The 25824-nt window shown below is 44.8% G+C and overlaps 1 protein-coding gene across 1 annotated transcript in view; it reads left to right on the top strand.

Annotated features, from left to right (window-relative positions):
* The window catches only part of SORCS1 (sortilin related VPS10 domain containing receptor 1), a 474417-nt gene that overhangs the window by 134982 nt on the left and 313611 nt on the right, over window positions 1–25824 (top strand). The window contains exon 2 of the mRNA XM_074999892.1: window positions 20994–21061. Coding sequence (XP_074855993.1) covers window positions 20994–21061 — 68 coding nt within the window. The remainder of the gene's footprint in view (window positions 1–20993; window positions 21062–25824) is intronic.

The following is a 25824-nucleotide window of genomic DNA, read 5'->3' on the forward strand; positions in this document are numbered from 1 at the left end:
AGCAGCCCCTTTAATTTGTGCCTTTCTGTCTGTCAGGCATGCAGTCCCTTGTCACTCGCTGATTTGATATGAGCAATCTCTTTGCTTTCTGTGCACACAGTGAGAAAGCAAGAGGAAGAAAGAGAAGGAAAAAAAAAATTCCCCAGCTCTGTGCTTGACTCCAGGGTGTTTGTCTCTTCTTTGTGAGATTGCTATCAAGGAGCCGGAGTTATTGCCTCTTCATCTAGTTCTTCTCCAGCAAAATGTTCTGGTTCATTTCATAGTGACATGTTCTTTGCCTTTTCAAACCTCGGCTTGGAATTTTAACATGGCATAAACACTAAATAATATGTTTCCATACAAAAAATAAATTAAAACAAAAGGCCTGCATAGCATCTTAGGTGCAAACACGAGAAGATTTTTACCTAAAATTGCTTTAATATTTTTTTTTGAATTTGAGGTCTTTTAAAAAATAGGCTTTTGGAAGAAGAAGGAGGCTAGGAATCTTTTACTGGAGCCATTTATTGGTTCAACACCATAGCGGCTGAGAGGTCTTTAATCATAAACTGATATCTATGCAGTGCAATCCCTTTTGGAAGGATATCGTGCCGATATAATTCAGAACTGAATTTCATTTTGGGTAGTTCCAAGTTAAGTCTGCAGGACAGAAATCGGCTTTCACTGACAATGTTAAGGGGAGTGGAGCACTTCTAAGATGAGTCACAGTCTTGTGAATTCCAGGTACTCAGAAATCATGAGGGTTCAAAATCATAATTTTTAAACTAATGTATTTTGAGTTTTGTTTTCTTCTGGTTTCTGGGCTTCTATGAATCATGTTTTCCTGCTTTTTTCTGCAACCAGCAGGTCATTTTTTTTAAAATTAGAGTTGGTTTTTTTTTATCAACTCCTATGACTCCAGAAGCTGGGGCTTTAAGGAGAATGCCACATATTCTAAGAGCAAGCAATACAGTGAAGTTGTATGCTATGGAACAAGTGTTTTGTTTTGTTTTTTCCTTTCAAGGAACAGTCTCACTGTAAGTAGGATGGTGCTACAATTGCTGTAATTTAAATTGCTGTTTCCTCTTTGCAGTCTTGAATATTTTTCAATTTCCATTTTAAAGACGTGCATATTTAAGTTCCAATTGCAACAGGATTTCTTTCTTTACTTTGGTTATTAATAACACCCTCACTGATAAAACAGAAAGAAATTAAACTACTAATTCCAGAGGAGCTTGGAAACGTTTTCTCTCCTCTTCTCCCCTGACAAAATTCAACAAAAAAATTGAAAATCGAAATATTAGGGCCAAAATCTGAAATTGTTTGATGTGGAAATGCCGCTGTTATGTCTTATGTAAGTTGTAATTTCATTTTTCTCTATATTCCAGCTCCGTAGTTGGACTATGTATACGTGGGGCATCGTGGCCTCCCTTCTTGGTGGAATGTGGTGTATCATGGGAGATAAAGCCTGGCTGGGCAGGCTAGTCCAAAGAAGGGAACAGGCACATCAAGAAAACATGAGCCATTGTAGCAGGACAGCCAAACGGAAATAATTCCATGTTTGGTGAAAAACCAAAAATAACAAAAAAAAAAGCAAACAAAATTTCCCATGGAAAGCAGACACTATTAGTGGGAGGGGTCAAAAATCCCCATGTTCTGTCACAAAAAAAGAAGGGAAAAAAGAGAAAAGGCAAAACCTAGCCGAGATGGAACATTTTGCACAGCCCTTCCTAGCATGCATTTCCATCTCTGTAGCACTCGCTTTACTTTTGGGGTTCATTTTTACTACCTCAATTAGCTCCGGTTACTACATCATCAGAGGTAGAATTGATTAGCGGCCCGGAGTGATTGGATTAGTAGATTGATAGGATTATTGTGCTAACTTAAGGTGTACCAAGTAATTCCCGCCTCGTATTTCTAGATCAAGTATTAACAGTACTTAAAACTTCAACCCATGCCCCCAGCCAGGCTTGAGTTTCAAGCACTGGTTCATGCACACTAGAGATTGGTGTGTGTGGGCAGGGGTAATACTTCCTTTCTCCCTTATGCTAATGCTTCAGTGAAAAAAAAAACCTTTGTTTCCTTCAGGTTTGTCAATTACATTGGGGAGTTTCACCATCTGTTTCTCAGTAAGGCTGTGTCTACACTAGGCACAGTCAGGGTGCAGCAGCTGTGCCAATAGGACAGATCTACGCTGTGGGGGAGGGGCAGATTGAGCTCCATTACACAACTTCATCGACTTTATTCATGAAGCTGTACGTGGAGCGACTTACCATGGTATCTCTGCTGCAGTGAATTGTCAGAAGATGCTGACCATTCTGGTGCAATGCCAGAGTCAATGGGAGAGCAATTGGTAGTTGATTTCTCACTAGACATTGGCTACTATACAAGACAGAATAAATCAACTGCTGCTGGATCGATCACTGCCTGTCAATCTGGCTGGTAGTGAAGCCGTGCCCATGGTGTAGATCCTTCCTACAGCAACAGAAGAGGTTTTTCTGTCACTGTTGTTAATCCACCTCACTAAATAGCAGCAGCTAGGATGCCAGAGGAGTTTTACTATTGACCTAGTCACGTCTACACCCAGGGTGAGTTCATCGTAACCATAGCGCTTGAGGATGTGGCTTTTGCTCATCCCTGAGTGATGTAGTTTGGTTGGAATAAATTGTTAGCCTAGATCCAGCTAAGGTTTCACTTTCAGGTTCTCATGTTCTGGCTCAAAGCTGCTGTGTTGAGATCACTGCCAGGAGGGGATGAAATGAAATAAAAAAAAATAGATTTTCAGTGAAATTTAAAAAGAAACCCCCACTCTTTATCTTCTGACCTATTCTTTCCTTCCTCCCTTCTAAGTTTGGATCCTAATGTTTGCTGGCCATATCACTTTAAAAAGATGATAGATGATGTTCATAATGTTGTACACTGAAGCTGGTTACAGACGTGAGGTAAAATGTGTGGTTAGTGGCTCTATTGAGGGACCAAGGGTTTTGCTGGTGTTCACTACTTGTTGTTATCTGCTGTCCCTGACCCCTTTGCCTCCTCTCTTTCTTTATACTGCCATTACCCCAAACCTACTTCATGCACAAACTTCACTTCTTGTGAGTCTGCTCCTGCACTGTTGAATGCTACTGGGTAAAATCCAAGGCACAGCGGAACTTCCTCCAACCCCACCTCATTCTTGCCTTCAAGCCCATACAAAATTGCTCCCACCCAACATATTATCAGATCTTGTTTTCCAGTTTATCCCTCTTCCTCCACCAATGGTCAGCTCCACCCACAGCCTGACTGCCTCATTGATCACTTGGGAGCAGACTATGGGGCTAGGAGAGACGTTGCCCCTGCAAACTGCAAGCCGTGGCCAGGCATGGAATTAGCCCCTACACATACAGTGCTATTGGACTGACTGGATCTGCTGCCCCAGTATAGAATTCAGACTACACCTATGACATCACCCCCATTCTTATCTATGCGTTTTTAATGCTGCCCTTTTCCATGCAATGAACTCAAAATCCCTGTTGGCCAAGTCACCATTCTGTCTTCATTGAAACCCCTCCCCTGAGGCCCGTTCTTCTATCAAGCCCATAAGAACCGAAGACACGTCTATATTACCCAGAAGTTTGACCTACTCACAGTTGATCTTCCGGGATTCGATTTAATGTTCCTGTTAGGGACGTGTGGAATCGATCTATGAGGGTTGGCAGCCAACCTCTGTACTCCTCAAGGGGGTTGACGGGAGAAACTCTCATGTCCACCTTCCTCAGTGAAGACAGCCAGGTAAGTCAACTTCAGATAAGTCAGTTCTAGCTATGTAATTGCCATAAATAGAACTGTGTGTATAAAATTGACTTATTTTCCTAGTATAGACCTGGCCTGAGCTGTATTATATGTAGCAATTTAAAACCAAACACAACTAGATCTCAGTTGATGTAAACCACCATTTCTCCATTCACGTCAATGGAGTTATGCCAATATACACCAAATGCAAATCTGCATCAGAGAGTAGAAATCATCTCTTCTTCTGGGGATTTCTCAGTGGAGCCCTATCTGCTATGGACCAGATTCTCAGCTGGTCTATATTGGTGTTATTCCACTGAGGTCCATACTTTGTTGACTTCCAGCCTTTGAAAATTTGTTCCACAAATCAAATCGTCCTCAGTTCTGAGCAACAGTATAGTCCTGAGTGTGCAAGTACTGGTACTACCAGAATGAAGTGACTTTGCACACGATTTGCCTTAAAATCATGCTGTGCAGAGGACACTGTTTGTTTGTCCTTGCATGAAGCATGCCATTTTGTAGAGTAAAATGACATTCTCTGAATTTTCTGACCTTGCAAAAGTGCTCTGCTCTGGCTTCATTACCCCTCAGCTTCCCAGAATTTTCCACTATGTCCTATGTGTCAGATCCTCATCTAGGGCCATGCATATGTATTAAAGAGGCTAGTTCCTGCTCCGTGGTTTCACAGCTCCTGATATTGACATTAGCTAAATCAAAGCAAGTTTAGACATGTCTACACAAGCTGCAGTCACACCTTTGACTGCAGTATAGAAAGGACCTCAGAGGCTAATCACTTTTGGGAATATAATGCCTTTATTTGTGTGTGCTCTCTTAGTACTGCACAAATAGTCAAAAATAATAAATTGGTTTCCTAGCTGAGTTTCATTCTGCAAGAAGCTATGGATGGTGGTGGTGATTGACATTATGAGCTCTGAACTTGCTTGCCTCCAATAGCCTGAAACCATGAAAATAAAGCAACAGGTGTTGAATGAGTGTCGGAGGTGGATCTATCCATGGTCTGCCCGAATGGAGCTCATGACCCACTGGTGGTCCACCGACCACCGTTTGAAAACCTCTGGACTGCAGTAGAACAAAGGCCAGAGATCTTTTCAAAAATAATTCCTAGAGCAGATCTTTCAGAAAAAAAAATCAAGTTTTCATACAAAAATGTCAGTGATGGAGGATCCACCACAACACTGCGTAAATTGTTCCATTGGTTAATTGCTCGGTGTTAACAAGGAACACCTTAGTGGCAATTTGAAATTGTTTAGCTTCAGCTCCAGGCATTGGATTATGTTATGCTTTTCTCCTGTAATCTGAAAAGCCCTTTATGTTGTTGGCTTTGATACTGCCCTGCAGGGTGATCTTGTGCAAGTCACTTTATTTCTCGACTCCTCGCTTTCCCTGTGTGGTGCACAGTATCCATGAGCACCAGCTGTTAGGGCAAATGAATGCCACTCGGTTTTGGATATACCCCATTTTATACTCCAGCTTTCCATGTGCACCCCAAGCAAAATCTTTACTGTCCTTCCCTGCAGCATCAATACTGGGGCAGGAAGAATCTGGGTTGATGTTAATCCCATGTTCGCTGGAGGACAATGTAATTCTTCTACACTCTATCACACACACTTATTTTATACTTTGGCCCTGCTTGGGATGACTAGATCAATCAAACATTGTCATTCCCCTGACCCTCTCTAGGGTCCCTCCTCCCACCCCCGCAAAAAATGCTCCAAGTTGTTTTGGTTTTAAGGCTTATATCATCTTTGCTACATCGTTACTTTCAGTAGCTCGAATGCCAAGGCCCGAATGTGCTTCTTGAAGGCTGACATTTATGGGAGCTACTAAAATGCTTTCATTCAAGGGTAGGAATGATTCCTTCCATTACAAGATTTGAACTGAGACTTGCTAATGGTAGCTGGGTGCTTTCCTAACGATAGGGGACAATTACCTGCCCCCAAGGAAGGTGGACAGGGTTTAATGTTAAAGAACAGACTTCCTTAGCCTTTTTCTTCTCATTCTTTTCCTTTCGGTGTTCTGAAAGCAGAGAAAACACAGGCAGGAGTGTATTAAAGGAAAATTCCTGTGCTGCCCTATCATAAGGAATGTAGGTTGAGAAATGTACCCTAAGAAATTCCTCTATGAATGTTCAGCTGCTTGTTGGCTTTGGATTTTGCTTATTTTATTTCAGGGCAACTGCCAGGCTAGAAAAAAAGTCTCTTGATTTCTGTGCAAGTGTGAAATAAACATTGGAGATTCGTGGACTATAGGGCCAGAAAGGACCATCGTGGTGATCTCCTGGTTCCATAAGCATCTCCCGAGTCAATCTCCACTGATTCACATACATGCTGGGCTGGGCTCCCTGATACAATGGATGTAGAGTGTGAAAATAAATACCTGGGTGTAAGCGGTTCCCCCAATGGCAGAGTGGCCTAACGGCTAGGCCCCTTACGGGGCGTAGAGGCTTCGGGTGTAGGTCTGCAGCTCACCCCAGAGGCTGTAGTGTGAGTTTGGGGTATGGCCCCAAGAGTCTAGTTTCCCCTCTGCATTCTCTGGGGTTCTCCCCCTTCTCTGCCTGGGGAAGAGTTCAGAGGCTCCTTCTTTCAGCAGCCAAGCTGGTGGCAGCTCTGGCTCAGGCCCTGCATGCACCAGAGCCAGCCTCTTGCCTCTTGGCTGGTTAGCCCTGAAATGGACTAGCTTCTCCCCTTTTATACTGCCACCAAGCCTGACACTGGCTGTGGTGAACTGGGGTGGGGCTAATTGGGCAAACAGGCTCTGATTAACCCTGGCCTTGCCCAGCCTTCCTCTTACTCCCTTACACCCGGGCATCAGAATTCTGCCTTTGATAGTGGCAGTTTCCCCAATCCTTATGTCTTGTTGATCCATTCCTCTTGTATCAACCAGCTGAGGACAATGGGAAGCCCAAATAATTTAGGGCAGCCTTCAGGCTGATCTCAGTTAAACAGGGAAGGGATCTCAGTTAAAGCAGGGATGAGATCTGGGAACACTTTGCACTCCCCTGTACCCTGACTTGTGCTGTGTCATCCCTGGCTGTGACCACAGACGCAGCAAACTAAGGACTGAACAGCTCATGGACACTAAATTAACCTTTCACCTATTAGGCCAGTACCTCCTGGTCAAGGTTGAGGATGCTGGCTGGACCAACTGGGACGTATGCATCAGTGCTGGAGGTAAATTAGGAAGTTCAGTCTCCTAGGCTGTAATTTCATAACCTAACACAGTGTGGTTTGTAGTTGAGACAGTTAGCTGCAGGAAGCCACAGCTCATATGTCGAAATGGGAGGACAGCTTTTCTAGGCATTAATGTGACCAAACTGACCAGTTTGTCATAACCCGTGTGACCCCTGTGCTTTAGTGCTCATCACTGCAAGATCCCTTTGACCTGTACATGCTTGCTGAGAACATGTGGAACTTGTTTTCCTCTGGCTGGTAGTGAAACCTTTCCTAAAATAATCTGTGTTTGAGTGAGATATTAACTTTTTCTCTTTGGAAGTGGAGCTGGGGGTAGATTTCATTTTTATCACAGACTGGATTGTTTCCAGAGGTGGAAAAAGTAGCCAAACAGTTACTTGAGTAAAAATGCAGCTGTTTTCACTTATGGATACTTGGAGTACAATAAAAATGTGACGTGTGTGCACGTGTTTTCCAGAGGGACACTAGTGACTTGTACTTAAGTACATTCCCCCTTCCCCAAAAGCAGCTGTACTTTTACTCAGGTAACTTTTTGGGTACATTTTCCACCTGTGGTTATTACACATTTCTTTAACAATCTTTTTAGCAACTGCTAGGGGTTTTAATTTGAGCCCTCCTCTCTTCCCGAAAGAAAACAATGTTTGTACTGATGGTATCAGCGCATTCTGTGTAACATATATGCCCAGTGAAAACAGGTGCGTAACAGGAATTTATATCCCAAATCTGAAATGTGCACCTTCTGTTGGTTATTGTTCCTGGATCAAAAAATTAAAAAGAGGAGCTGGTACTCAGCTGCACCCCGCCCCCACCCCACCCGGGTTTTCGTGGCTGGGACTGCTGAGGTACCGGTACTCAGTCTGGGAAGGTACCAGCACAGTAAAACCACTGCTAATATCCATTGATGAACCTATCTTCCATGAATTCATCTAATTTTTTTTGGAACCCTGTTAAAGTCCTGCCCTTCGCAACATCCTCTGACAAGGAGTTCCACAGGTCTACCATGTGTTGCGTGAAGAAAAGCTTCCTTTTGTTTGTTTTAAACCGGCTGCCCATTAATTTCATTTGGTGACCCCTAGTTCTCATGTTCTGCTCTGTTTAGCTGAGTGCTGGTGCAGTAAGGAGAGGGATTGTAAAGGGGAATTTGTGGAGTAGTCTTAGTCTGAATAGTACATTTATCTGTATGCTAAGGAACATACCATCGTGAGGAATAATGTATTCGTCCTCATTAAGTGTCTCTTCCCTTCCCCACACTCTGTGCTTACTGGGACATGTCATAGACATCTTTAGCACACTGGGAAAACCAGACTGCTGAGACCTGCAGGCAAAATTCTACTCTCCTACCTCTGGCATCCCTCCCTTGTTGCAGGTTTTATGTGTGACACTTCCAGAGAACAGCAACGAAGGGTCCTGTCGCACCTTATAGACTAACAGAAAAGTTTTGAGCATGAGCTTTCGTGAGCACAGACTCACTTCATCAGATGCTGGTCATGGAAATCTGACCAGCATCTGATGAAGTGAGTCTGTGCTCACAAAAGCTCATGCTCAAAACTTTTCTGTTAGTCTACAAGGTGCCACAGGACCCTTCGTTGCTGTTACAGATCCAGACTAACATGGCTACCCCTCCGATACTTCCAGAGAAGTCACACATGCCAGCAAGACAGAACATGGGCTACAACTGTTCCATGGGAAGATGGATTTTGACTTGATTTCTTTGTTGCTAAAAAGAGCAAATTGGTGATTGAAACTCAGAACAGACCTAAACCTTCTGAAATCCATCTGCCCCTGTCAGAGGCGAAGGAGGCACAAGATTTAGGGGTTCAGAATCAGAAATCAGGAAGAACCTTGGTTTCCATCCCTGACTATGAGTGCACAACTCAGTTCCATAAGCTCTGTGCCCCCTCTCTACAGTATATATGATAATACCTACTTATCTCACTGAGCTGTTGTTAAGCTTGATGCCAATTAATATTTTTAACTTACTTTTGGGCTCTGCATATGAAAGGCACTTACATCCATAAGCACCACTCCTGGTTTCCTAGTATGAAAATCTTACTTTTAAGGCAAAAATTGTCTTTGTTTGTATTTTCCTTCCCCTCTCCCAAGTCTATTACTCAAGAACATCACCCTTATCTTGGTTGTACTTGCCTCATGGCCCGGCAAAGCCATTCAGTAATTCTGTCAAGTGGTATCTTTGCCTGGTGACAGAGCGCTAACCAGTGATTTATTGCTTGAATACACATCGCTTTCACGAAAGTGATTTGTTTAAACAACAGTAACGTGCTAAATAAATTATTCATTGCATGCTAATTTTTCACTTTTATGTGCTGTTGTAAGTTTCAGAATAGGCAGTCCAAAAGGCATTATATATCTCGCATTAATACTGGGTGTTTTTTCACCACTAGTCCCTTTCCCAAGGAAAGTCTTTTGCTGCAGCCTTTCTCCATGCAACTGGCTTTGCGATATTTTTCCATTTCTTCTGCAGAAAGGATCACATGAATTACGTTTGGTGCTCATTGGTTGGGGGTTTGACTGCTGGCCTGGAGAGTCTGCAGGCTTGGAGATTATGGGTGCTAAGAACCTGTTCAGTAAATACTCTGGGTCTTACTGTGAGGCACAGCCACTAATACACCTTGCAAAGTAGGATACTCACAAACATTGCCTATATTTCAAAATGTCTTCTTGACCATTTTGTTTGGAGAGTCGTGTGATGTTTTCTTCTGGCTGCTGGTGGCTACAGGGGCATTCTGGTTTGCAGGTAAATTCAGGTGTTCGAATTGCTCATCATAGATGAGTTTTTACTCAAGGATGCAGACTTTCCAATTTAATTTCAAAACATCTCTACTCAGCATATTGTATCTTCACCCCTCCCCCCAGCAAAGCTCAAAGACCCTGAATTGTTGTCAGGGTTGCATTTGCATAACAGATCAGCTAGGAGACTTATCAGGTTTTTTTTTTTTTTTCAAATTTAACCTTTCGCCCTTGCTGTGCATCCATGCTATAGTGCCACTGGGGCCGTGTCTACACGTGCACGCTACTTCGAAGTAGCGGCACCAACTTCGAAATAGCGCCCGTCACGGCTACACGTGTTGGGTGCTATTTTGAAGTTGAAATCGACGTTAGGTGGCGAGACGTTGAAGTCGCTAACCCCATGAGGGGATGGGAATAGCACCCTACTTCGAAGTTGAACGTCCAAGTAGGGCACGTGTAGACGATCCGTGTCCTGCACCATCGAAATAGCGGGGTCCGCCATGGCGGCCATCAGCTGAGGGGTTGAGAGACGCTGTCTCTCCAGCCCCTGCGGGGCTCTATGGTCATCGTGTGCAGCAGCCCTTAGCCCAGGGCTTCTGGCTGCTGCTGCCGCAGCTGGGGATCCATGCTGCATGTACAGGGTCTGCAACCAGTTGTCGGCTCTGTGTACCTTGTGTTGTTGAGTGCAACTGTGTCTGGGAGGGGCCCTTTAAGGGAGCGGCTTGCTGTTGAGTCCGCCCTGTGACCCTGTCTGCAGCTGTTCCTGGCACCCTTATTTCGATGTGTGCTACTTTGGCGTGTAGACGTTCCCTCGCAGCGCCTATTTTGATGTGGTGCTGCCCAACGTCGAAGTTGAACGTCGACGTTGCCAGCCCTGGAGGACGTGTAGACATTATTCATCGAAATAGACTATTTCGATGTCGCTACATCGAAATAAGCTATTTCGATGTAGCGTGCACGTGTAGACGTAGCCTGGGAGCCGTATCCTGCTGAGTTAAAGCTATTGATTGCCAGAGAATCTAATAGAGAACACGAGAAGAAATGTTGTTCAGTGTTTTTGGGCTTCACCCTGCATTGATTTTAATTCAGAAATAACCCCACAGATTTCCGTGTTGATATAGAGTGAAATGACTTAACAGAAGGCTTTACTCTTATGCTAATGGACAGTAAACATCAAGAAAATAGGCTACGGTTACACTCCAGCAGTCTGTCGACTGAAGTGATTGTCGGAAGAGATTTCCTGACAACACTTCTGTTGGTAGGGTGTGGCCACACCCAAAAAACAATCAGGAGAGTGCTCCACATTGTCGACAGAGTGGTCATACTGGCTGGCTGCACTCTCGACAAAATAGGCACCTGGAAGGATACCAGAGAGGGCTGCCTGTTGTTCTGGATGGCCCTGTTTGTCGAGAGAAAGCCCCCCAGAGCATCCACACAGCTTTTTTGTTGACTAAGTCTGTTGACAGCACCGTTATGCCTCATGGCTGAGAGGCAGAGCGCCGACAGTGAAAGTGCTGAGTTTTGTCAACAAACTGTCGAGAAAATGCATTTTATGTGTGGATGCTCCACCAATTCTGTCCACAAAACCCTGCGTTGAGCAGGCTAATGCTCATGCTGCTGCTGCATGAGGTAAACTGTGTGATGGATTTTACCCATTGAGACATTAAGTAGCCTGCTACTTTCTTCACTGTATTCACCTGTACGGCTCTATTGCATGCTGGTGCCTCATGAAGACAGACAGGTGTCTACAAACTGTGTCTCCGTCATCCCCAAATGTGACATTTTACTGATAAAAATGGAAGGTATTGTGCCTTTTTTTTGTAAAGTCTAAGGCTCTCTTCTTTTGGTCCACACAGTAGCTAGTGTTCTGGCTCTCTTCTTTTTCTGCTTTTCTCATGTGGATGGTCATCTTTGTTCGTTATTTGTGGTATGGCAGCAGGCAGCTAGTGCCGGTCAGGAAAGTTTCAAAAAAACTGCCTAGCTGGCTTCCAGTCATGGGAATGTGGGGTCTCTCCCCCTCCCACAGCACTGTCCCCCACCCTCTCTCATGTAAATGCGAGATATGTGCATTTCGAATGTGCGTATCTCAGGAGATGACTGTACCTCTACTGGGGACATCTTAAGGAGGCCTGATTTTCAGAGCGCACGGAACACTCGGTCTTTGGAAATCTAGCCCTTTTAAGGTGAACATCTGGTAGAGGAGCCACAAGTCAAGATATTGCAAACAGCTGGGCACTTTACAAAGTGTTGGCATTTCACTCTACTTTGAAAAACTTGGCCACCATAATGTACAGTTGGTTGACATTTCATTCATGAAAACGTGGGCTGTGAGGCACAACAGCTTTTCAGCCAAAATGGAAGATTTCTAACTGAGCTGCTTGCTGCCCTGTGATTTGAGTACTAGATGACTTGCAAGCCATCAGCTGAGTTTCAAAAATATCACCTAGGAGGTGGCTAATTAGTCACCATTAGTCACCACAGAGCCAAGCACTGCTCTGCCAAAGGATCATCCTATCCTGGGTTACCTCCCTTAAGTACATTACAAAACCACCTTGACTTGGTGCACACCTATCTCGAGTGCTCCAGAGTGCAGCCCCTGTTCTGGCGCCTGCAGAACCTGCTCCTTAGGTTGTGGCTTCACTTTTCCCCTTCATCTGTTTATTTATGCACACCCCATCCATGGCCCCAGGAAGTCACTGGACCTTTGCACCATCCTCCTCCTGGCCCTTCCTAAAGTGGCCATCTACAACACCAGGAGGAGGGTGCTTGGCAGGGGGTTGTGGTGCAACCAGGGAACCTATTTCTGCTCCTCCCTTGTCTCATGCATCCATGCAGAGTTTCCCTGGGCAGCATCCACTGGCCCCCTGGATGGCTTTGAGGAGCAGTCCCACTCTGGTTCCCTTGTCTTAAACCTGTGGCCTGCACCCCCCACCCCATTTTCTCATCTGTTGTCCCAACCAATCAGTTGGGACGTGGGTCCAGTAGCCTCTCCCGCGAGGCTGGGGGGGAGGGGGCCTTAGCAGTGGGCGAGCTCAGGCCTTCCCACTTCCCAGCAGCCAAATATTAGAAAACCGTCTTGCTTCCGCAGCCTGAAGACAAAGCTGTATCTTTGGCTGTAATAGTACAGTTTATATACCTGAAAAGAAACAAAGAAAAACAATTCTCTTTTCATCTTAGTTTTTCAAAGAGCTCACAGCAGAAAATCAGTTTTCAGGTCCTTTGTGTGTGCGAGTGTGTGTGTGAGTGCATGAGTGCACACAAAACTATTTTGGCTGTTTTTTTGCTTCTTGCCCTTGTTAATTTGTATTGATTGGTTAGAGTGTGGAGTGGGAAAAGGAAAAACAAACAAATGTGAAGGGTGAGACATTCTGTTTCATTTCAGTACCATGTTCCATCAAAGTCCTTATTTTGACATTTAGAACAACATAATATGCATGTCTTTGATCATTAGGTTCCTCTAAGCCAGCTAGCAACAGTCCAGGAAAACAAGGCAAAAACCAGCCATATGCAACAGCAAATCCCACCATGATATTAAACACAAGCTAACCTTTTGCAGTCTAAATAACAAAGAAATGAAAACTCCTGAGAGAACAGAATACGTGTAAAGAGATTATCTTGCACAGTTTATAGAAATAAAAATTTAAAAAGAATGCATGTGGAAATTCCGCATAAATAAGCCATTTTGCTTCCCAACTGCGATTTGTTCATGTTTCATGTGTGTCTTGGTTTGAAACAACTATACACACACACATCTCATAGAAATGGAAGGGACCTCAGGAGGTCATTGAGTCCAGTCTCCTGCCCTCTTGGTAGGACCAAGCACCATCTCCCCTGCCTTGTTTTTTAAATCTATTTGCCCCAGATCCCTCAATGGCTCCCTCAAAGATTGTGCTTACAACCCTGGGTTTAGCAGGCTAATGCATATGCTGTTGCTGCATGAAGTAAAGCAAATTGAGAAGAAAGACTGTTTTGGAGATGTTGTCCAGTGAAACCTAAGGGATGTACTTGCAGCATCCTGTGCAGAAGTATGTTGCGTTCAGAATTCATGGGCGGTGAAATGGCAGAAAAAGTCATTTTGTGGTCAAGGTGCTGGACTAGGAATTTAGAGAGCTGATCTCACTTCTGGGCTCTGCTATACACTCACTGTGTCACCTTGGAAAAGTCATTTAATCTCTGATGTCCAAAGATGGGGGTATCTGTATGATTCTAAAGTAAGATGTGATTAACCATTATAATTTTACCAAATACCACAGCGAAGGGCAGAGACGAAGAGCCTATCTAGACATCACCAAGTAAGGAAATAACAGAAAAAAGTCTTCTATTTGTATGGTGTTCCTTTCTAACAAGAATCTGAAAGTGTTCTCCTCAGAATGATCCAAATGTAAAAGTGTTTCACAGATAAGGAGATTTGGAGAGGTTAGAGTTTTATCAGTAAACGGTGGCAAATGTTGATTTCCCCTTACACCCATAATCTGAAAAAAATCCACCTATAACATTAGAAATATCAGTATAGGCAAAGTCAGAAAAATTCTGCTTGAGAATTTATAAGACTTTGGTTTAAGGATATTTACTTTATATTTTTTGACATGCAATATAGACAATTTCTGTAAAGCTTTAACTTTTTGAATCTCAGTGTCCACGATCATCAAATAATTATTATCTGATTCCCCTCTCCGCAGTTTCCTGTGACTGTGAAAATTCAAATAGATGAACAGCCACCATCCATTCAACTTTCTCTGATACACCTGGCTTCTTTTTCACCCTTTACTGCTAGCTCACTCTGGCCATGACTACACTCGCCCCCTCCTTTCAGAAGAGGCACGGTAATGAGCCACTTCGGCAGATGCTAATGACGTGCTACTATGAATACGCAGCACCTCATTAGCATAATGGCAGTCGCACGTGTTTCCAAAGTGCTGCTTTCGAAATGCATGCCACCCATGTAGACAGGGGCCTTTTGAAAGCTCCCCGCCCCCGATTTCAAAAGCCCCTTCTTCCCATTTGGCACTTTCAAAATTCATGCGGCTGTCATTATGCTAATGAGGCACTGCATATTCATGGGAGTGCCCCATTAGCATCTGCTGAAGTGGCTAACCATGCCTCTTCTGAAAGGAGGGGGCTAGTGTAGCCACAGCCTCTGTGATATTAGCAAAAGCAACATCAAGTCTCAGAGCCTGAGTTTCTGCATCTTCAGTGTGTGGCACTATTACCCTTCTCCACCCCATAAGAGCATTTTGTTCTTTGGGTCACTACTCAAGCTGACTGGAGAATAAAAATCATATTTCACAGAGGATTAAAAGGTTTTGAAATTTGATTTTCTTCCAGTTCAGAATAAAAGCTAAAAGCGTTTAAATTCTCCATAAGAAAAAATTCTCCGGGGCCCAGGGGAAGTCATTATAGCTCAATTAAAATTATTCAGTGTTATGAAATTTTATTATATAATAAATACAAAATTTTAGCCAAAATGTACACCTGTTTTAAAGGGAAAACTGTAATGTTTTGCTCTGCAAACATCCGGAAGTTCCTGCGTTACTGGAACCGTTTTCCCCCCAACACAAAATTTCAGTCAAACGTATGCTATTTTTCAGACAATTTCAGCTTCAGCAAAACTGCATTTGCTGATGAAATCTGTTCTGTCAGAATTTTTGCCCCAGTGACAACTATGTGGGAGAAAACAGACAGTCATGACACTCTCGAAGGAACTCGCACAGAAAACTGATACAAGACACAAAACACAGTATCACCCGTGGGTGTACAAAAAGTGATGATTCTGTCTCTGGCTTGTCATTCCCCTTCTGCGCAGGAAACCTGCTCAACATGTGCAAGAGATGGACCTGGGAGCTTAAATTTGTAACTTTGCTAGACACTACAGATCACCCTCTCAGTAAAGGAACACAGGATCTATGGGCTTATTACAACAGTTTATAATCCCTGAACTCCCCTTTTTGTCCTGTGATGAAGGTGGGGTTAACAAATCACTTTGCCTTCCATAGTCCCATAGGTACTAATGCGGTACTGTCTCTTTGGTCTTATATTGAGCTGTGACACTCTTAGGACAGATTTATACTTAAAATACCGCATAGGTGGCACTATGGCTTTTAAGTGAAGATGCACACACTTACGTCCATCAGCATAATTTAGGTGCCCCCTCTAGTTAACGTGGTGATATCTACACTGACTGAGGGGAGGGAGAGGTAAGGTAGGTTTAACTACATTGCTGAGGGGTGTTATTTCACACCCTGAGTGGTGTAGTTGTAGCAATACAGGTGCATAATGAAGACAGGGCTGCCAACAGTGGGGGGAGGGCATAAAAGGCAGCTACCCTGGGGACCGGTCATTTAAAAGCAGCAGCCAGGGGCTTTTAAATAGCTGACAGAGCCCTGGGTGGCATGGGCCGTGCAGCCCTGCAGGGCTGGCTGTGGGAGGCTAGTCCCTTCCTCCTGAGGCCCTGTCTCTTCCGGGGTCCTGGAGCTGCCCCTCACTCCTGGCAGAGGAGTCTGGCAGTTCTGTTGGCAGACCTGAGTGTCAACCTGGCCTAAGGATCTTTCCCAACCCCAGAGAAGAGCCCTGTGCAGTTTGAGAGCTTGTCTCTCTGGCTAACAGAAGTCAGTCCATTAAAAGATTATTACTTCAGCCGCCTGGTGTCTCCAGAGAAAGACACCTCTCCCCTGGCTGTGTGGATGAACTGCTTCTGTGTGATGTCTGCCTTTCTAGTTTCATGGGCTAACATAAAAAGGAGGGTAAGGAGCAGGACAATGATACCCCTGCTGCTGTGGGAAGAGACGCAAACAATTTCCCTTTGCAGGTGGTTTCATGTAGTAACTTCCCTGGTTCAAGGGGATGGTCACTGCCCATGCCCTGCATTCACACTTCAGAAGGAAGGCAGCTGTGCAGCGCTCCTGGCTGAACATCATTTTACAGTTTACTGCTGTCTTGTACCAGGAGATCGACTATCGAGAAATGCTCACTTGCGTTCTCTCTGACACACCGACACAGCCATGCGTACTGCTTCATTTTCTTTGTGTGTGTGTGTGTGTGCGCGCGCGGGGGAAGTGCTGGTGGGAGGGGTATGTTAAACCAATTTGCAGAATGCCTTGAGGAATAGGGACAGCGTAATTCTGTACCTTCAACACACAGCTGACCTGCAGCCACTGATAACAATTCCTGGGAGGGGTTTGATGGAAGTTTAGCACGTACCAAGCCTTCATTAGCACATATCTTTATTAAGTAACATAAGAACTAGGGTTCACCAAATGAAATTAATAGGAAGCAGGTTTAAAACTAACAAAAGTAACTTTTTCTTCACACAGTGCGCAATAAGCCTGTGGAACACCTTGCCAGATGATGTTGTAAGCCGTGTCTACACGTGCACGCTACTTCGAAGTAGCGGCACTAACTTCGAAATAGCACCGGTCACGGCTACACGTGTTGGGTGCTATTTCGATGTTAACATCGACGTTAGGCGGCGAGACGTCGAAGCCGCTAACCCCATGAGGGGATGGGAATAGCGCCCTACTTCGAAGTTGAACGTCGAAGTAGGGCACGTGTAGCCGATCCACGTCCCGCAACATCGAAATAGCGGGGTCCGCCATGGCGGCCATCAGCTGGGGGGTTGAGAGATGCTCTCTCTCCAGCCCCTGCGGGGCTCTATGGTCACCGTGTGCAGCAGCCCTTAGCCCAGGGCTTCTGGCTGCTGCTGCTGCAGCTGGGGATCTATGCTGCAGGCACAGGGTCTGCAACCAGTTGTCGGCTCTGTGGATCTTGTGTTGTTGAGTGCAACTGTGTCTGGGAGGGGCCCTTTAAGGGAGCGGCTTGCTGTTGAGTCCGCCCTGTGACCCTGTCTGCAGCTGTGCCTGGCACCCTTATTTTGATGTGTGCTACTTTGGCATGTAGACGTTCCCTCGCAGCGCCTATTTCGATGTGGTGCTGCGCAATGTCAATGTTGAACATCGACTTTGCCAGCCCTGGAGGACATGTAGACGTTATTCATCGAAATAGCCTATTTCGATGTTGCTACATCGAAATAAGCTACTTCGATGTAGGCTTCACGTGTAGACGTAGCCGTAAAGACCGGGCCTTTAATAGGGTTCAAAAAAGAGCTAGTTAAATTCATGGAGGTTAGGTCCATCCATAGCTATCAGCCAGGATGGGTAGGAATGGTGTCTGTAGTCTCTGTTTGTTGGAGGCTGGAAGTGGATGACAGGCAAGGGATCACTCAATGACCACCTGTTCTGTTCACTCCCTCTGGTCATCTGGGGTTGGCTCCTGTTGGAAGACGGGACACTGATCTAGATGAACCTTTGGTCTGACCTAGTGTGGCTGTTTTATGTTCTAAGACATATATGCATCCTTTGTGGGGCTACCATCTGACATCCCAGTAGGAGGAACCTGGTACTTCACACATGCTTGCATTGTCTTTTAGAGGTGCTGTTACTAATGCAGAAAATAATCAACTTTCCAGCAGTTGGGTTTAGTACAAGAAAAATAGACTAGCTATCGCAACAGTTGGTCTCTAGTTTTGGACATCTTTCTATGACCCTGTGCCCTGTACAGGAGCAGAGAGAACTAGCCATCTAGGAGATGCTGTGGTTCTTTCATAGGATTCATTTCTCTGTTACTTCGCACGCAGTTATTTATGGAATTTTTGAACATTTAAAGCATGGGGGGCAGTCCCCTCTACTCCTATGAGGTCTCATTTTAATGTCCTGATTTTGCAGGCAAGAAAGCGAGGAGGAGGAAATAACATTAGGGAGGAGATGGAGTGAGGATGCGAAAGGGTTACAAAGTCCACTCCTTTGAGACCAGTGCACATTTTAATGACTGATTCTGAATTGTTTTAGGGGATGGTGGAATTGACAAAATCTTTCACGGTAACAAAGCCGCATTTCCTGAGCAGCTTTTGGTAGACATCATCTCAGGCCTGGCCATTGCCCCATTGTCCTCCACTAATATTTGGGCTTTTAAAATCATTTTTTCATACAGTTGTTTAAATGTCTTTTTCTCTCCACTCTTGCTGTACAAAAGACCCACAAAAGCAACTGACTAAGGCTAGCCAATACATACACACAAGTCCTACTGACAATCTCTTGGGAATCTGAGAATCCACTGAGTTATTTAGGCTATGTCTACACTAGCCCCCACCTTTCGAAGGGGGGGTGCTAATGAGACAACTTTGGCAGATGCAAATGAAGCACTTCCATGAATATGCAGTGCCTCATTAGAATAATACCAGCTGCAGCAATTTGAAAGTGCCACTTTCGAATCACACGCCACCCGTGTAGACAGGGGCCTCTTGAAAGGACCCCCCAGTGTTTGAAAGCCCCTTATCTCTAAAGTCAAATAGAAATAAGGGGCTTTCAAAGACTGAGGGGTCCTTTTGAAAGTCCCCTGTCTACATGGGTGATGTGCAATTCGAAAGCAGCACTTTCAAATCACCGTGGCTGGCATTCTGCTAATGAGGCACTGCATATTCATGGCAGTGCCTTATTAGCATCTGCCGAAGTGTCTCATTAGTATCCCACTCTCAAAAGGCAGGGGCTAGTGTAGACATAGCCTTAGATACTTAAATTCAGCTTTAGATGTCTAACTTTGGACATTCAGTTTAAGGTTGGCAGGTTGGCAACAAATCCTCACCAGCCACTACAAATCACAAGCCAGTGACTCTAGGCCTGGAACCAGCCCCTGCAACAGTCCTTGCTGCCAACTCTGCTCACATATCGACACCGGTGACATCATCACAGGACCTAATATCAACTATGCCATCAGGGGCCCCATTACCTGCACATGTACTAATATAATATATGACATCATGTGCCAGCAATGCCCCACTGAAATTTACATTGGCCAAACTGGACAGTCTCTCCATAAAAGAATAAATCAGACATCAGGAACAGTAATGTACAGAAGCCTGTGGGAGAACATTTCAATCTCCCTGGACACTCAGTGGCAGATTTAAGGTTGACAATCCTGAAACAAAAAAAAAAAATCAAAAATCAAATGGAGAGAGAAATCTCTGAGCTGCAATTTATTTGCAAATTTGACTCCATTAACCATGGATTAAACAGAGACTGGGAGTGGCTTGCAGCTTACAAAGGAAGCTTCTCTGCTCTGGGTGTTAATATCTCCCCATTAGACTCTGACAAAGGCTCACATCCCCCTGTCTGATCTGACTTGTTTTTTCCTCTTTTGATAAGTACTGTTGATACTGGACCATTTCCACCTTGCTGAATAAACCATGTCAGCTCTGGCCCTCCTTCTTACTGGGACCCCACTCTTCAAATACCCCTCTGAAGCCCCCTCCGCTCATGCATCTGATGAAGCAGGTCTTTGTCCACGAGAGCCTATGCTTCAAAATATCTGTTAGTCTATAAGGTTCCACAAGACTTCTTGTTGTTCTTGAAACTAGAGACTAACACGGCTCTCTCTCTGATAGCTATGCAAGATGTCTCTTAACTAAGTCTCAGTCATTTATGCAGGCCCACTGTGGGAGGGCAGCATAATTATCTTCACACCCAATAAGAGCAGGTTTACCTGGAAAGCCCAGGGGCTGATCCTACACCTCTTTCTATGCAAGGATGATGGGACCATTTGTGTTAGTAAATCATCCTCGTGTCAGGAAGAAGTGAAGGGTCTGGCCCAGACATCCTTAGCTGAAAGCAAACCCCAGCTTAGTTAATGGAATCCCAAGGCATGCTTAGGTCGCCTGATGGAGACTTTCTTGATCCCTAAGAAAAATGTTGGATGGGATCCTGAACCTCATGTTTCATGTTTTGTGCAACTCTCTACTTCTTATGGGTTAGAACAAGGATTTACTGAGGGGAGATTACCCCACTTTGGCCTCCTGCAGGATTCTTGTCCCTTCTTTTGATACTGACTTCCATAAGGCACAGGGTTCTGGTCCAGAAGGACCTCCATTGCATTCCAGGATGTCGGTCCCATGCTTAGGAATCACAGTGGAAGACAATCACCCTTACTGCCACATGCTGTGACATCCTGCTATATCCAAAACCATTTTGTCTAACACACCAACCCCCTACCTGCTTTATCTCCTGGGGGAAGAACTTTCTGCATAATGATATTGCTATGTTGAACAAGGCAAGGTCCTCTTGGTTCAGTGTGCAGCATTTGCAACCACTTCCCATGTCAGTTTAGGCAAACGTTTTAACAATTCATTCAATTATGTTAAGCACCCATTAAAGGAATCCTAAACCCTCCCGTGGGTTGTTTCAGCTCTAGGAGAGTGTAATTGTTTCAGACTAACCATGCTTTATTTTCTTTTGCCTCCAGGTGATTCTCATTCTGACAAAGCTGTATGACTACAACCTTGGGAGCATCACCGAGAGCTCACTTTGGAGGTATGTAGATAAATTGAGCTAATAATTACTGTCTTACTTAAACATGTGTACACCAGTACACTTCTTTTATTGAATTTAATTGGATTTTTTAGATGCTGGAAGGTTCATGGCTTAGCTCTCTCACTTTCTGTCTTTAGTCCTCTGTTCTCTCTCTCTCTTTTTTTTTTTTTGCTTTTAACCATCTTAATTTGAATGAAACAAGCACAGAAACAGTATCCTTACCTTGTCAAATCTTTTTTTTTAACTTTCCCTTTATTTTTAGTAGTTTACATTAATACAATATTGCACTGTATTTGCTTTTTCTTCTTTGTCTCTGCTGCTGCCTGACTGCACACTTCTTTTCCCAATTGAGGGTATGGTTGACTTTTCAATTCATAACACTAGTGTTCGTAACTTTGAGATGCTAAGGTAACACGTGTAGAACCACTGAATTTGTAGGGAAGCTCGTGTGTTTAAGGAGTGTTCAAGTGAATAGTAAGGGTTTCCTGGACCACTTCCATTGTTACTAGGTCTGGTGACTTGATCACCATTTTATATTTCCAAATTCCTATCTCTTGCAGAGGTTTATTGATCAGCCAGATGCATTATACATGTTGAAATGGAATTGTTCGTCTACGCTTAGTGGACGACTGAGAGTGTCATCTGGGGTTAGAGCAGATGGCCTATTTTTCAAGACTCCTGGGTTCCCAGTTCTCTGGTTGTGTGATAGTAACTCTTGCTGAGGTCAACCAAATCTGCTTTGCGCAGTGGGGGAAGAGAGAAGCAGTGAGCGCCCAAATTGTTTCCCAAAGTTGTTACTGGCATGCTGGGTGAGACCGAACAAGTGGCTGCTGCCTCAGTTTACCTTTTTGTAAGATGGGTTTAGGGTTATTGGTTTGCTTTGTGGAAGAGTAGTGCTTTGCCAGAGCGTAGTCTTTTGGGACGGCTAATTGAGGACATGCTACCTTATTTGCACCTGCTGAACTCTTATTGGTGGTCAGTGTGTTCTGTGCAATGGCCACAGCTAAAGCTCTCTCCAGGCCCCCAATGCAAGTGCTTAACTTTAAGCTCATGAGCGATCCTGCTGTCTCCATTATCATCACTCTGACTTGCTGTGATGGGACAGACTGGGCCCTCAAGCCCATGCTGGAGGCTTGCAGTTTTGCCATATCCCATTCCAGTCAACCAAAGAGAAGTCCTTCAAAGGAGGCTAGAGTGTCTCCTGGAGGAAACAGCCAATCAGGGCCAGGATGCCCTATAAGAGAAGCTGCAGGAGCGGTGTCAGCTCAGTGTTGTGGGAGATCTCCAGAAGAGATGTCCAGGGCTGACAGGCTGCCTGAGGGAGCAGCGGAACCATGGAGAGCTCCAAGTGCAGAGCTGGTGGGCAGTCGCTAGCTAGCTTGGTAAAATAGATTCTTACGGTGGGAGAGCCCTGAGGAGAGGGCGAGGATTCCATCTCCAGGAGGGAAATCCCTGGTGGCACCACTCTCTGTACAAGTGGGAATAGACTGAGAGGTCATAGAGAGGGCCCTGAGCTGGGTCCTGGTAAAAGTGTACCCCAGAAGGGGGTTTTATGTGTACACACAAAGAGTGACCCAGTGGGAGGGCTGAGTAGTTGAAGAGGCATTTTGATTTGAGGCAACACAGGTGCATACTTGACCAAATGGGACCACTTGGGGAAGGTGAGTACCTCCCCATTACACACCCATGTCCCCGAGCACCTGCACCAGGTTTTTCAGCATTGGCACTTTTGGGGAATTTGTTCCATTGACTTCAATGGGCTTCAGTTTGACCTCTGAGTCTGTCAAGTCCTTTGAGAGCCTCCGCAGGAGAATGTTCATATAAGTGTCTAATATATTTTGCTATTTTCTCCCTCTGTTTTGCATGGTGAAATCTTTTTTCTTTGCTTCACCAGAGGTCACGAGCGAGGATCTTTGTGGCAGACCTACTGCAGGTTTCCCATTTCCAGTGTGACTGGGGAGAAAATGATAGAAGGCCATTTATTATTTAAGGTACCTTGGTGAAGTTACAGAGAAAAGAAAAACAATCAAGGAAAATAGAAATAGAGGAAGGAAAAATATCCTTAATTTCTCTGATTTGTTTTATTATTATAGGGCTGATGTTGCCAGTGAAAGACTACACAATCATTGGTTTACTTTGGTCTTGCAATTCAGTGTCTGTTTCTGAAAAATAAAGAAGAAATGCAGGTGTTTCTGGATCTGTACACAACCTCAGAAGTGTCTTTTTTGTCATATGCGGCACATTTCATACTAAGCATTCATTAATCAAGGGCTGTAAAATGATAAGCAGTTGTGTATAAATAGAGCTGTTTATGAATAATTTGCATTATCACTGTGTAAAAGTAAATTGATGTGGGTAAATGACTGACATTTGTTTACTTGCAGTTCTGAAAACCTGAATGAAAATTGGGTTGGGTCAATTTTAAATATCTCTCTTTTTTTTTTTTTTATTTTCAGCCAAATGAAAAGTAAAAGCAAAAAATTATGGGTCAAACCAGGTGAATTTTTTTTCTTTAGTAAGATGCTAAGAAATATTTTAAAAACATAATTTTGAATTTTAAAATGATTAAAACATAAAAGTCAAAAAAGAAAACATGTTTCCAGATTCTGAAGTTTTTTTCAACCAAAACAGTTCAGTGAAACTGACATACATTTGCAAAAAAAAAATTATATTAAACAATGCTGCCCAGCTCTCATTGTGAACTTGGCAGTCAAAATTGTTCCTGATGGTCCTAAGCAGTCATAAGAACATAAGGATGGCCATAATGGGTCAGACCAAAGGTCCATCCAGCCCAGTATCCCATCTGCCGACAGTGGCCAATGCCAGGTGCCCCAGAGAAGGAGAACAGAAGACAATGATCAAGTGATTTATCTCCTGCCATCCATCTCCTACCCTTGTTCTGAAGGCTAGGGCACCATACTTTATCCCTGGCTAATAGCCATTTATGGACCTAACCTGCAAAAATTTATCAAGCTCTTTTTTAAACTCTAATAAGCTGCGTCTACACGTGCACGCTACTTCGAAGTAGCGGCACCAACTTCGAAATAGCTCCCGTCGCGTCTACACGCGTCGGGCGCTATTTCGAAGTTAACTTCGACGTTAGGCGGCGAGACGTCGAAGTCGCTAACCTCATGAGGAGATAGGAATAGCGCCCTACTTCGACGTTCAACGTCGAAGTAGGGACCGTGTAGACGATCCGCGTCCCGCAACGTCGAAATTGCTGGGTCCTCCATGGCGGCCATCAGCTGGGGGGTTGAGAGATGCTCTCTCTCCAGCCCCTGCGGGGCTCTATGGTCACCGTGGGCAGCAGCCCTTAGCCCAGGGCTTCTGGCTGCTTCTGCGGCAGCTGGGGATCTATGCTGCAGGCACAGGGTCTGCAACCAGTTGTCAGCTCTGTGGATCTTGTGTTGTGTAGTGCAACTGTGTCTGGGAGGGGCCCTTTAAGGGAGCGGCTTGCTGTTGAGTCCGCCCTGTGACCCTGTCTGCAGCTGTGCCTGGCATCTCTATTTCGATGTGTGCTACTTTGACGTGTAGACGTTCCCTCGCTGCGCCTATTTCGATGTTGGGCTGAGCAACGTCGAAGTTGAAAATCGACGTTGCCGGCCCTGGAGGACGTGTAGACGTTATTCATCGAAATAGACTATTTCGATGTCGCAACATCGAAATAAGCTATTTCGATGTTGGCTGCACGTGTAGATGTAGCCATAGAGTCCTGGCCTTCACAGCCTCCTCGGGCAAGGAGTTCCACAGGTTGACTGTGCGCTGTGTGAAGAAAAATTTCCTTTTATTAGTTTTGAACCTACTACCCATCAATTTCATTTGGTGTCCCCTAGTTCTTGTATTATGGGAAAAGGTAAATAATTTTTCTATATTCACTTTCTCCACACCATTCATGATTTTATATACCTCTATCATATCACCCCTCAGTCGCCTCTTTTCCAGACTGAAAAGTCCCAGTCTCTCTAGCCTCTCCCTATATGGGACCCGTTCCAAACCCCTAATCATCTTAGTCGCCCTTTTCTGTACCTTTTCTAATGCCAATATATCTTTTTTGAGGTGAGGAGACCACATCTGCACACAGTACTCAAGATGTGGGCGTACCATAGTTTTATATAGTCTGTTGACTAGTTGGTCTTTAAAGCAACCTATCACACTCACCACCTACTGACCATAGCTTGCCAATTTGCTTTCCTTATAAATATACAGTATTTATTTATTTACAGTAAATATACAGGTTGAAACTCCCCAAACTGGCATTCTCTTGTCTGACAACATCTGTCATCCAGAAGGACGGTGGATGTTAGTTGACCAGAGATGCCAGGGTGGGAATTTAGTATGGAGAGCCTGGCTGACTGGCCAGAGGCACAGTTAACTTCTGTGGGGCCAGGGCTACATCCGGTGCCTGCGGAGCTGGTGCTGTGCTGACAGCCTGGCTAGGGCTGCACCAGGCACCCACAGGACTAGGGCTGCTGTGATCTCTACAGGGCTGGGTCCAGAGCTGGTAGCCTGGCCCATGCTACAGCCAGACTCTGGGGCCAGATCCAGAGCCGGTAACCTGGCCCAAGTTACAGCCAGTCTCCAAGGGGCCAGAGCCAAAGCCAGCAGCCCAGCTCATGCCAAAGCCAGCCGCCAGCCATGGGGGCTGTGCTGGCAGCCCAGTTGGGTCTGAGCTGGCACCATGTGGTCTTGGTTGTGGCCTCATCAGGGGCTAGTGCCCATGGGGCTTGGGCCATGTCTGACAAGCTGGCCGGGGCTGAAGCAAT

This window comes from Carettochelys insculpta, chromosome 7, assembly GCF_033958435.1.
Source record: "Carettochelys insculpta isolate YL-2023 chromosome 7, ASM3395843v1, whole genome shotgun sequence".
Taxonomy (NCBI): domain Eukaryota; kingdom Metazoa; phylum Chordata; order Testudines; family Carettochelyidae; genus Carettochelys; species Carettochelys insculpta.